The sequence below is a fragment of the Cololabis saira genome, chromosome 3, assembly GCF_033807715.1.
Source record: "Cololabis saira isolate AMF1-May2022 chromosome 3, fColSai1.1, whole genome shotgun sequence".
Lineage (NCBI taxonomy): Eukaryota > Metazoa > Chordata > Actinopteri > Beloniformes > Belonidae > Cololabis > Cololabis saira.
Window position 1 is genome coordinate 16,280,022 of NC_084589.1, and position 13,704 is coordinate 16,293,725.

The 13,704-nt window shown below is 41.6% G+C and overlaps 1 protein-coding gene across 1 annotated transcript in view; it reads left to right on the top strand.

The window, feature by feature from the left end:
• ulk4 (unc-51 like kinase 4) overlaps positions 1 to 13,704 on the top strand; it is a 125,341-nt gene that overhangs the window by 54,539 nt on the left and 57,098 nt on the right. Inside the window, exons 19-21 of the mRNA XM_061717916.1 lie at positions 3,953 to 4,114; positions 4,406 to 4,591; positions 10,721 to 10,848. Of these exons, the coding sequence (XP_061573900.1) occupies positions 3,953 to 4,114; positions 4,406 to 4,591; positions 10,721 to 10,848 (476 nt within the window). The remainder of the gene's footprint in view (positions 1 to 3,952; positions 4,115 to 4,405; positions 4,592 to 10,720; positions 10,849 to 13,704) is intronic.

Consider the following 13,704-nt stretch of genomic DNA (forward strand, 5'->3'; position numbering starts at 1 on the left):
ACCATGTAAACGGAATATTCAGAATGTTTCAGTAACCGGAATATTAGCAATAACCCGAATTTTGACTGCATGTAAACGTAGTCAGTGCTAAACACTGACGCCTTGCTGCCATAGACATATTTTGATTTCCATTATTTTTGTAAAGCTGTTACCTTATGAAATCTGTGTTTGTGCTTGAGTTGTGGGAAGAAAACAACGGTCAGTCCCACCTTGAAGTGGACACTGATTGGCTGTCCCAGTGTGTGGGCGTGGTTAGTTCCGCTGGTAGACTCCTATTGTAGCTGGACAGGTGGGGGGAGTAGCGGAGAGAAGTAAAAATGGAGGAGCATGAAAGTTGTCGGTCCAGTGAATGGGGAATTTACATTTCTAAAACGGCCCGACGGCACCATTGATAAAGGTAGAGTGATATGTGTTATTTGTAGAAACGACTTTGCTTATTACTGAAGCAGCTCAAGTTTAGCTACATAAACGCAAAGCACCCGGTCCCGAGCGCAGCCGCAGCTAAAGTTAGCAGCAACGTTGTTGCCATAGCAATGCTCTTCCCCAGACTAGACTCGAGGAGAGCAGCGCGCACATGCGCACGTCTGCGTCAGAGAGGCTGGAGAATGTTCTTGCCAAGTGGATGTAAATGGCTAGCACTGCATCTGTTCAAGTCTTTATAAAGCCACTTTTTTGCAGTCTTTTGATCTGCCACAATAATGTAATGAATTTAAAGGAAAACACTTCAAGTTGAGGGCTTTTCTCTGCAATTTTTAGGTGACATTAAGAAAAGCTTTTAATTACATTAAACAATTACAGATCTTGACAGCACTAATATATATATATATATATATATATATATATATATATATATATATATATATATATATATATATATACAGAGAGAGAAAAATAGATGTATGTATATGTTAATTTATTTATTATGGATGAGCAATTGATTTTAAACCTATAACCAAGGTAATCTTGCCCATGTTGGTCATTTCAGTCACTTAAGTGTTGCCCTAAAAACATACTACCACTGGTAGTAGCTATGTTTTTAAGGCAGCAAGATACTATACCCAAAGAAAAATTGAATTTAAAATAAAACTTAAAGAGAAGATAGCAGTGCTTAAAACTATTCAGTAATTAAAGGTTAAATTGACAACTTCAATTCCAGCATAGTTGCATTGCATGAGCACACAATCGACTGATCTCCACACAGCAGCGTTGTGGAAATGCAGGATGGAGCGTGTGTCCGACGTTTCTGGTCGACGCAGTTGTTATGGTCTGGGATTAGCTATAGCCTACTATAGGCGATCTGCCAACCCTGGTTTTTGAGCGCATTCTGTTAGAAGCGATGGCAGAAGGGTGGATTTCATGATTGAAAACAGCATGAGTTTTTCCTTCATTCTCTGATGTTTTTTCAAAATGAGCCAATATTGTTTTTGACTGTTGTCCGTGTTCTTGCTCATTGGCTAGATTCTAGCTGTGTTACCCCAATGCTGCTGTTGGATTCATTCTTCTCTTGTCTTAATCAGCAGTAGGGGTGTAACAATATATCGTGCCATGAAATTTCGCGATACAAAAACGTCACAATACGTGTCGTGGAGGTGACAAACTGTATCTCGATATTGGGTTATTAATATTAATCTATTGTGTTGACTAGTAAAGAGCGTGCCGACCGCGCCTCGGCCCACAGACCAAAATCTTATTCCGCTCTATTATTTTGCGGTCCCGATCACGGGACTCTTGCAGGTTTTAGAGCTCTGAACTTTTAAGTCTGGTGTAGAGTTAAGCCTTATGTTATTAAATTAAACTTTTTTCGGGTCGTGAGTAGGATAAACACGAGGAACAATTCTTCTGAGTTCGAGTGTACTTTAATGTCCGCTCAACAGTGTAGGAATTTAGAACATCAACACAGCACCTAGTGCCGTACTGTGGCGTATCACTCTGCCCAATCTAAAACAGACTAACCACTACAGATAAACTGACTAGTGTAATTATAGTCCCTGATTTACATTAGAATATAAAGCATATATTTATAAAATAATGAACCCTGAATTACCAAAATTACCTTCTTAACAAAAATAAATCTCCTCTTACACTTATAAGGTGAGCATGAATCAATCTTTTTTATGATGTAAAATTGTATGTATTTATTTACTTTTATTTATTTAATTGTAGTTGTTAAGTTTCTGGAAAAGAAAAAAGTCAAATCATACATGAGAGAAACTATTCAGTTTGTGGTAAAATATTTTTACTTGTATGAAACTGAAGATGCATAATGCAAAACTGACATTTACTTTTAGTTCAGTTTGTGGAAAATGGTTGGCCTGGCTTTCTCTTTAAAACTTAAACAGTTATAAAGCATTACAAACTGTAACAATAGGACAAATACACAGCATTCACAGTCATATGTTCCTCATTCAAGGTTGTTAAAAAAATACTGCTATAATATCGTATCGTTATTGTGACCTCAATATCGTGTATCGTACCGCATTGTGAGATTAGTGTATCGTTACACCCCTAATCAGCAGTGATGTATAAACATTTTTGCGCATGGTATTATTCTTAGTGTTTACAAGAGATGATACTTATTACTTAAAACTTTTCACACTAGGTCCCTCCGTGTGGTTCTGGGATTTTTACTCATCGTTCTTGTGATGATTTCTACCCCTCTGGTGAGATCTTGCGTGGAGCCCCAGATCGATGGAGATTATCAGTGGTCTTGTATGTCTTCCATTTTCTAATAATTGCTCCCACAGTTGATTTTTCACACCAAGCTGCTTAACTATTGCAGATTCAGTCTCCCCAACCTGGTCTTTGATCTTGGCCATAGTGGAGTTTGGAGTGTGACTGTTTGAGGTTGTGGACAGGTGTCTTTTATACTGATAACGAGTTAAAACAGGTGCCATTAATACAGGTAACGAGTGGAGGACAGAGGAGCCTCTTAAAAAGGAAGTTACAGGTCTGTGAAAGCCAGAAATCTTGCTTGTTTGTAGGTGACCAAATCCTTATTTTACAGAGGAATTTACAAATTAATTCAGTAAAAATCCTAGATTTCCTGGATTCTTTCCGCCCATTCTGTCTCTCATAGTTGAAGTGTACCTATGATGAAAATGAAAGGCCTCTCTCATCTTTTTAAGTGGGAGAACTTGCACTATTGGTGGCTGACTAAATACTTTTTTGCCCTACTGTACGTGGCTCTCCGTTGGACTGACCACCTCTCCAGGGTGTACCCCCTGCTTTATGCCTGTAATGAGCTTGGATAGACTCCAGCAGACCGCCGTGACCCTGAGACAGATTAAGCAGGTATAGAAAGTGGCTGAATAAATGGCTGATGGGTGCATCAGGGTGTGAAACGCAGTTGATGAACTGATAGGCCCATTATGCCTAGTTACTACCATTGAAGCCTCTGAGAGCAGTGCCGTGACCTGGAGTTGGCACAGGTACATTCCAAGACGACAACAGATCAATCAGGCTGAAATTGTGAAAAAAATGCTCGATGAATTGGCCATTACAACACTGTACTTGAAAAGGCTTTGTGCAGCAGTCCAACTCCCCCATCATTAGTGGGAGGTTCTGACAAGAAAAAAGAATGTGAGTCAGGATGGAAATAAACACTATGACTTTGCATAAACTCATCAAAATGACATCACAGTGAATGTGTTATAATCATAGCTAAAAGTACTAAACAAGTTTTTTTTGTTTGCTTTTTTGTTTGTTTATTTAATCAGGCAGTATATTATTTTCATGATGGGCATTTTACAGCAGCCCTCCTAGCCTAAATAATAAATAAAAGAATAAAAATAAAAGAAACATATGTACACCATGTTGCGGGGAAACATCACTAGTGGCTCATTTACAGTCAAAATTTTCAATTCATTATTTATTATGTACTGAGCATATTGTTTATATACATTTATCATTTGCAGCCTTTCATTACAGCAGATTTGACGTGTCTGTCTTACAGGATGATGCTGTAGTTCACCACATGGCTGCAAAAACAGTAGAGAACATCTCCACAGCTGTGTCCACCTCTTCTCATCATCTAGTTACGCCAGAGACGGGGTCTGCAATGTGGTACCTGTTCACTCATTCTACTGTGGAGGCTGTCAGAGTCACTGCCATCTCTGTACGTTTACATGCTCATAGCACATAAACACACACAGCTCATGTACCTGTTTTAAAAGAACAAGAAACACTGATACACAATCAATATTACGTGGTGCGTAACTCAGGAGGCTTACATTGAAAAGCTAAGCATCATTTATTAAATTGATACTTAAATTCAAATTGATATTATGTCTGTTTCCTTTTTAAACAATTTTGAAGTGCAACATATTAAACCTTTATAACAAAGGGGGATGACAGTTCATAAATTCCATTTTATACATTAACTGTGCTTCTCCTTCTGTTTCTCCAGTCTCTGTCGAAGTTAACCCGGTTGGATCCAGCAGTCTTCCTGTCTGTGATCGACACTTGTGGCCATGAAGCCATTTTGGAGGGCATAGGTGGGGCAGGGGCCCGGGTGCAGCAGCACCTGCTCACTGCTTTGGCCACTGGCTTACTGGCCTCACACATTCAAACACACCGCATTGCACAGAGTCAGGTATGTGTATACTCTTAACCACATTTGAAACACAGTAGGAGATACACAAATGTCAAACTCAAATGCATTTATACATCCCAATAGAGTCAAACAAAATTACTTTACTATTTTAGTGTTAGGTTTTTGATATTTTTAAACAATTTGCAGCAAAACACAGCTACTGTTTGATTCATAGAATTTTCATGAAGGAGGTTTTTACACTGTAGCAGTGGGATGAAAAAACATGTATAAATACTTAACAACATTAAGAACGAACAAAAACAGGCTACACATACACAAAATCTTTTCATTTTATATAATTTTTCTGTCTTTCTGGCTTCATTAATGCACTACTTTTCCTCTCTTCCACACAGTTCATGAACTTAAGCTGAACTGTGAATGAACTAATTTGTCAGGAATTATTTATTGAAGTTTTCATAAGACAGCCCATCTAGTGTGTACGTGATGCACTAATCTTGGCAAGGCACCCGGCCGAAGTGGATTTGAATGTTTTTAACTTGGAGTCTAGAATTGGTAATTGACTCTGAACTGAATTTATTTGCATTGAGCATTTCCAATTTAACACCAGAACACAAACTTAGTACTTCAACTCTGCTCTAATTATAAACTGATATGCATTCACCCCCCCCTTCCCCCTTGTCTCTCTCCTGTTTCCCTCCCCTGGCACAAAGACAGACAGTCCAAGAGTTTGTTTACACAGAACTCTGTCTGTTAGTGTGTACGTGTGTTTGTGTACATGCATATGAGAGAGTAACTGTGTGTGTTTGTGTGTGTGCTGAGAAGCAAAAACTCTAATTTGTTGAGTGTGTCAGTTTCTGGGCTAATTGGCTGAATGAGCACGATGCAGCCTTCTACTTCAGCAAAGCATTATGGGTAGCAGGGAGGGACTTATCAGCTAAGCGCACACTACTGGGCTTTGAAATTAATTAACTTGGTGCGTTGCTCCATAAACACACAGGCATGAACATGCTTTCACATTTGCTCTGCCACACACATACCCCCCACCACCCCGCAACACGCTCACACACAAACACACACACATGCACGCACACACGCATTCAGTTGTGCATGGTGTTGGTGATAATGATAACGGTAATGAATGTTGGTCAATCTTTTTTTCCCCAACCAGTTAGTGCTGCTGAGGGAAGAGCTTTCTAAAGTAGCTTTTGGCTTGTGATTTTGTGAATCTGTGTGAGCACATTATGTGATAAGCGTTACCTGAGGTGATAATGTTTTCATTTTATTTTTTGGTATATGTTTGTCTTTCACCGACTCATCCAAGTAAGCTTGGATGCTGCTGTGTGACTATTTTAAATTAACATTAAACTAATAGGCATTACTCCCCACTGCTTGATCTCATTCTGCTTTATCTGAGATAGAAAGCAGAATGCATTCACATAAGGCGTTTTTAGATTGGATCCCGCTAATATCGCTAGATGATGAATGATGAATGTGTGTTAAACACGTGTTGTTAATGCAAGGCGTGTTATAAATCACCTCGGGCCTAAAGGCAGGTTGAGGGGAGGGAAGGAGATTTGCGAGGTGTTATCTGCGTAACATAACGTAACCTGTGTGGGCGTGTAGAATGACGTATTATCCCTACATCAGCAATATATACGCCCTCAGACAGGTGTTATTTTCAAAACGATGATTGATGGCCGATTTTTGCTTCTTGCAAACTTCGGTTTGTCATTTTTGTATCCAGTTGTTCAAATAATGGACTATCCTTCGTTGTCCCGGACATACGGCGGTTTATGGCTTCCTCGGCTCCGAGGCTGAGTAACTTGCGGATCTCCTCGTCTCCCCGGTTTACTAATCTTGTAAACATAGATCCTACCCGTGACCTCCTGCTGCTGTTGCTACTCTCATCAGCTGTTTCCTTGTTTTATAAAATAATAATAAATAAAAACTCCCCTGGTGGGTTGTACTCAGGTTATGTGATCAAGAATTCCCTCCCACGACCCGCCACCCGTTAGTTCTGTTTACATTAGACCTGACCCGCGGTTAAGACCACCATCGAGGGGAGTTATTCCGCGTTGGTCAATGTAAAAGGGGCACACGACACGCTAGATCCGCACATTAAAGGGGGCCGATTATGGAAAACTCCTATTATGAAAAACACGTTTTCTCTTGCTTTAACATATATAAAGTGGTCTCCCCTCAGCCTGCCAACTCAGAGAAGGAGGAAAGCAACCAAATTCTGCAGTGTCTGTACAGCCGCCCGGATGAGCCATCCAGTCTTATGTGGCTTCTACGAGCCGTTCAGATTCTGCTCCCGTCGTGACGTCACGACAGGAGCGATGCGTGAAACCACGCCCACAACTAGCTCCGCCAGCCAGAGCTTTCATTTTCATTTTTTCGTAGCGGTGTATCGCGTCATCGTGTCAGGCAGCCAATCAGCACAGAGCCTCATTATCATAGCCCCGCCCACTCAGAATCCCGCATAGATAATGAGGTTAGAGAATGGGAAGATAAAGACATGGCTTAGACACTGAATTTCTAATTTATTTAGCAAAAATAATCAAAAGCTTGTTTTTAAGACATTCAAGGCCTGTTTAAAATAGGTACCGTATTTTCATGACCATTCGGCGCACCGTGTGGAAAGGCGCACCCTCAGTTTTGTGTGTAATTTTTGGATTTAAAACACACGTACGGCGCACTGACTGAAAAGGCGCCGTCTACAGACACGGAGCCCGCACACACGTGCGCCGCAAAACACACACGCGTGCTGCAGAACACACACACACTAGCACACATGTGTGCTTATTTGAAAATAGAGCGGGAGCAAAACTTTGTTTGATTGTATTTTATTTCAGTTTTTACATTAATCAACCCCTTCAAAGTCCTCATCTTCTGTTTCAGCATTAAAGAGCTCCGCTAATTCAGCTGTGCCAGTCCCAATTTCCTCGCTGTCAGAGTCACTTTCTGTGCCGCGCGGCGCCTCGGAAATGCCGTTTTTTGCAAATGCCCGAACAACAGTCCCAGCAGACACGTTAGCCCACACATGATGTGTGAAAAAAACCACCGGGTCGCCGCACATAGATCTGCCTCAGCCGCTCGATCATCATGCCTTCATCCAGCCAGCCCTTTCATTTGCCTTTATAATGACTCCGGCTGGAAAAGTCTCTTTAGTTTTTCTTTCAAAAATCACCATACAGTTTCTGTCCATCAGCGTGGCAGCCAAGCACAACAGTAAATGAGGACTTTTCATACCCCGTTGTGCGGATCTCCGCCGCGCCGGACGGTCCCCGTCCTCTCCACCGCGCTAGCCTACGGCGTAGAGCACGGCGGCGACGCGCACCCCCATCCTCTCCACCGTGTGATCCACCGGGATGTCGAATGTGAGCGGCACTTCGTTCATGTTCGTGATATGGCTGGGCTGGATGCGTTTGTCGGTGATGTGTCGGCTGCAGAATGAGCGGAAGCTCGCCATCTTTTCCATATAATCCGCCGGGCGCTGCTGCTGCGCTGGCACCGTTTCATGAAGCGAAAGCACCAAGACTGACCTCCATGAAAATGTTCAATTTTCATTTCTTCCGCCAGCTTCTCTTCTACTGCTTTCAGTCGAATGGTGGCCGTTGAAACGCCCCTTCCACCCGCTCTGTGCTTCACACCCCCCCCTTCCCCCTTTAAAGGGGACCTATTATGAAAAACACGTTTTTTCTTGTTTTAACATATATAAAGTGGTCTCCCCTCACCCTGCCAGCACAGGGGAGACAAAATACCATGAATTTCTGCAGGGTCTCTGACCCCCGCCGGACAGAGTCCCCCAGTGTCACGTGGTTTTTTTTGAGCTGATTAGAATCTGCTCCCGTCGTTACGTAACGACAGGAGCAGATTTCCAAAGGTTCAGCCTCCGCTGCTGAAACCACGCCCACAACCAGCTCTTCCCGCTGCTGGAGCGGTCCATCCTTCAGCCAGTCGGACGCTGCGCCGCGGCGGAGCGGATCCGGGTTGAATCATCCAGGTTCCCGGGTGGTTTGAGAGCTGGGTCCTCGGGGATCTGTCCCAGGCTGGACCAGCTTCACCCTCCGAGATTTTCAGGCAAATCTGTCGGTTTGATCACCGATAACGGGCGATGCGCCGCGGATGCGCTCTGGAGCCGATCTGTGCGCCCGCCGTGCGGTTGCGGCTCCCGTCGCGCAGAATCCGCCGGGCAGATCCGGCTGAAATTCTGCTGGTCGGTCCCCGGGAGTCCCTGCTACCAGTCCAGGCCGGTTCCTGCGGTCCCGGCCGGTCGGAACCGGTCAGATTCCCCCGTTAAAGCCGCGGTGATGCGCGCTGCTCCAGCAGCGCTGCTCCCGGGCGCCCGGCGTGGCTCCGGTGCCAGCATTCAGCATCCGCCGGGTAGATCCGGCTTAAATAGTGCATAAATGTTATTTATATACAACTCATATTTAATTTTTTTAACAATAAAGTTTCCATTTGTGAAAATTCAGTGTTGTGATAATTTACAGGCTCGGGCTGCTCTGGCGGAGCGAGGTTTATCCTCCTCCCCTGCTACACAGGGAGCCAATCAGCACAGAGCCTCATTATCATACCCCCCCCCTTCCCTAAAAATGAGGCGCAGAAAAAGAGGTTAGAAGCGGTAAAACTAGTGACAGGGCCCACAGGCTGGATTTCTGATTTATGTAGAAAAAACAAGCTTTAGATTGTTTTTAAGACATTCAAGGCCTGTTTAAAATATACATTAAATGCCATAATAGGTCACCTTTAACGTCTTGTTCTGTCTTTTCATCTTGTTCTGTACAAGCCGAAATAAAGATTCATAACATAACGTCTGTGGATGGTCTCTATCACGTCCGCAACTCACGGGTGCTTCACCCGCCCCCTTCTCCCTTTACCGTTCTCATGGTGGCCGTCCGCCTTACATTACCGTAACACAGGTAATAGATACGGCGCAATGTTTCATTGGGCGCACGGAACATTCTTTAAAAAAAAAAAAGAATTTTATGTGCGCCTAATGGTCGCGAAAATACGGTATTAGATGCCATAATAGCTCCCCTTTAAATGCGGGGTATTCCCCATTGTAAAAAGGACTAATGACTCTCATATGTTTTACTAGCAGTTTTTCTCACAATATTAATAATGAATATTTGACAATCCATTCACATAGCCTGTTTATTTTGTATTTTCTTTACTTTATAAATTATTTTTTCTTCTTTTAACCCTAGAATTACATGCACCTCACCTATTCAATAATACAGACACACACACACACACACACACACACACACACACACACACACACACACACACACACACACACACACACACACACACACACACACACACACACACGCTCCTCTTGATGCACAGACTCACCAAATCAATACATGATGATGTGCAGATGGAAGGCTTGGTGGATTTCAGTGCTGCAGTCACAGATTTTAATGCTTTTCCAAACTCTTTTAGCAAATGTGTTTTTTTGAGAAAGCATCTACCGAAAAATTCTGAAATCTCACACCCTTCATCCCTTCAGGCAACTGGAAATAGACCTCATAAGCCCTGTTCTGACCTACATTAAAATGCATCCTAGGAAATAACAAGTGACCCCGACCTTTCTCACGGTTTATACCAGGCCTGAACGCATTCTGTTACAACCTCATGTCCAGTCACTTAGGATTCACTTGAAGATGGTTTGGAACACTTTCTCTTCTTAGTCTTAACATGGTTGAGAAGTTAATGTCATTGGTTTTGAAGATAACTCCTTTGATTTTGCATGCAAATGACCACAATAAAACTCTTTATCTTCGTGTTTGTCGCAGACCTTTCCTGGTATTGTATACACCCTGAATTGTATTGAAGATAGGGCGGGAAAGTCAGATCTGCTCCTGATTTAGGACAAGTTAGTTTGACCAATAAGATAGTGACACCTAACCAGTTTCTTCAGTGAGTGACTGGAGCAACATGGCGACTGACGAGATCTTGATCTCTTGGAGGAAATGAGACAGTAATGAAGAAGGTATTGTGGAACCTAAGATGTTTAAGGAAAATACAGCAAAACTACATTTTGAATATAAACAAAAATGGGTCCTTGCAGTTGAATCCTACCACGGCCCATCACCAGCCACCCAACTTGCCACATGTTTAAAGAAAAAACTGATTCGTGTTTTTTGTATCTTTTAGGATTTGTTGTTGAAGGTGCTGCGCTGTCTAGAAAGCCCGTCCACAGTGACAAGAGCCAAGGCAATACTTCTGCTGCTCCTACTATTACAGGACAGCACACACACACTGCTGTACTGTTGTCAGCACAGGTAATCACACCACTTCACATTAACATACAGTCTGGTATAGAGTTCAGGTCTATCCTAACAATATTCACCTGTCAGTCATATTATAACAAAAGAGTTATTTTCACTCTGTTCAGAAAAAGAGATACAAATGACTTTTTCCTAACAAACTCGATAACCAGAAAATATCTGACATTTGAAATGTCAGAATTTTATTGAATGTCATGTGTCATGAATTCAGAAAAGAACGAGTTTGATTAAATTAAATTAAGTTTTAGCTGCAACTGTGTGCTCGTTAGTAGAAAGTAAATCTCTGTGTGAGCTATCAAGTTTGGCATTATCACTGCAAAGTGTGACAATAAGATACCAGGATGTTAGAAGTAAATCAAAACATCCAAGTCTGCCTGATGTGCCTTTTTTTAACTCACCAAATTTAAGAGTGCACCCATCTGGTTTCTAATTCTATTGAATCTCTGACTAGTGGAGCTTACACTTAACTTCAGTCAGTTTTGTCAGACTACTGGCTAATTAGTTTCTCTGGAATGTGTTCACATGTTCATGCACAAACTGAACTGCCACAGAACAAGCAAGTGTGTTAGGGAATTCATTTCAGGGTGGGATTTCACTTTAATTATATAGTTGTAGCTTTCAACAGGAGTGTTTCCTCCTATGTATAGCACAGTTCCTACGATTACCTCTGCAGTTTATATCGTAGAAGAACAAACGAAAAAAAAAACTGCTCTAATCTTTGGGCCACAAAAATACAAGATTTTTTCATTTTTGGAAAAAGTAGCTATATGCCAGAACAGGGTGAAAGCTGCAACTGTTTTAGCATTGCTATAAATTAACCTAATGCTTAAGTCTTTTTATAAACAGACCAGCAAACCACCCGCATGCATGTTTTTAGGGACTTATTTTTCTTGAACTATAAAATCAAGTTTGAATGCAAACACGGCACACTTATCTAGGTACCTAAATGTACCAATGTTTGGTACACTTAGACGTTCCTTATTGAAGTGCTGCCAGGGGTTGTTGGTAATGTAGTCTTAGACTGCATAACATGTGTGTTAAACTAGTACAACAGCTGTGGGAATAATATAAATGTATGTTCTCAGGACGTTTAATTCATGCTGCTGTATGCTGTAGATTTACTGGTTTCAGTATGTTTGATCGCATACAGCACGATGCAGCTGTGATTGTGACAGGACCATATGGTCAGATACATATGCATGATTCATACATTCAAACATGCATAAACCCTGTTCCGCTGATATTTTATTACCAGTTGGAATTTTTAGTGTTAGAAAGATGTCCTAGATACTAACATATGGGCCCTAGTAACCGTCTCGTTGCTGTTTCTTCTCTGTCTTTTTCCCTCTCTCTTTCACCAAATTTGTTGAATTTTTACTGAGATGCTATTGTTTACATATATTCCACTTTATTTAAATTCGTAAAAATTCTATCTAGGTTTGAAGTTGCTAAACTCAAGTATCCTCCAAGATGTCTTACATGCAAACACACACACGCATGTTCTGTCTTTTAAACCAAATCAGAGTTGACCTGCTTGTACTTCTCCCACTGAGCCCTCCATATGACTCAGCCACACGCACACATACAGGCAGTCACACACACACACACACACACACACACACACACACACACACACACACACACACACACACACACACACACACACACACACACACACACACACACACACACACACACACACACACACACACATCTTTGCCTCAGTCTTGCTTTCACACACAGTTTTTGTGTTTAATTGACTCCTCAATAACATGAGAAAATATGTGTGTGTTTTTGTTTTTGTGAGATAAACTTGCATGAGTCTTGCTGATGTGTCAGGAGTGGTATTTAGAGAGGAATATGATGGTTTCCAGCATCTTCAGTCACACACACACACACTCCCACACAACAGGGCACGTGCAGGTCACTTGTGTGTGGGTACTTTGTGAGTCTCCCACAGTGACTGACAGAGAGGTGGCAAGTTTGTCTCTCTTTATATAGCAGTGTGGAAAATGGCAGCAAGAGATGAGCTTCCAGGATTTGGACAGTTGACTGCTCCACTGCTGTTGGTCTAGGTGAAATCTGTCAAAAAGTACTGGTTGTTTGTTTCACATCCTTCTAAAGACAAAACCAGAGAAAGACCAATATAAGAAATATGAAAATAAACGTGGACTGTATTTATGAATAATAATGATGGTGCTTCTTGTACTTGAACATAAATTATTTATAATTTATGTTCAATTTATTATTATTTGGTTTTATATTTCTTAATTCTGTCCTGTGACTGCTGTCAAGATACTGTACTCTTGTTCTTGTGAATATTTCATTGCCTTAGGGCCTAAGTTTGAAAAAGAAAATTCAGTAACCATTAGTCTTAATAAATGTCAAGATTTGTCAAGCAAGTTATTCGAGAAGTTATTAGGAATTTGTAAAATAACAGTTTCATAGAAAAAAAAAAGTTCTCCACTCTTCAGACCAACATCAACGCGACTGGGTGCTTTGCGTTTATGCGGCTAAACTTTAGCTGCTTTGTGGTAAGCAAAACCCTTTCCACAAAGAACACATATCACTCTGCCTTTATCAATGGTGCCGTCGGGGTGTTTTAGAAATGTAAATTCCGCGTTGACTGTACCGACAACTTTCACATGCTCATTTCCTAAGCAACCCTGTCGGAAGACACATCCTGTGGTCTTACCAAAGATGTTAAACTGTTTCAGAAGAGTCACAATTATTGACATGCATCAAGCAAAGAAAACATCTAAGAAGTTTGGTGAAACGACCAAAACTGGTTTAAGAAGCACATTATTAAAAACTGAGAGGATATGGTTAAAACAATTTTGAATGATCGTG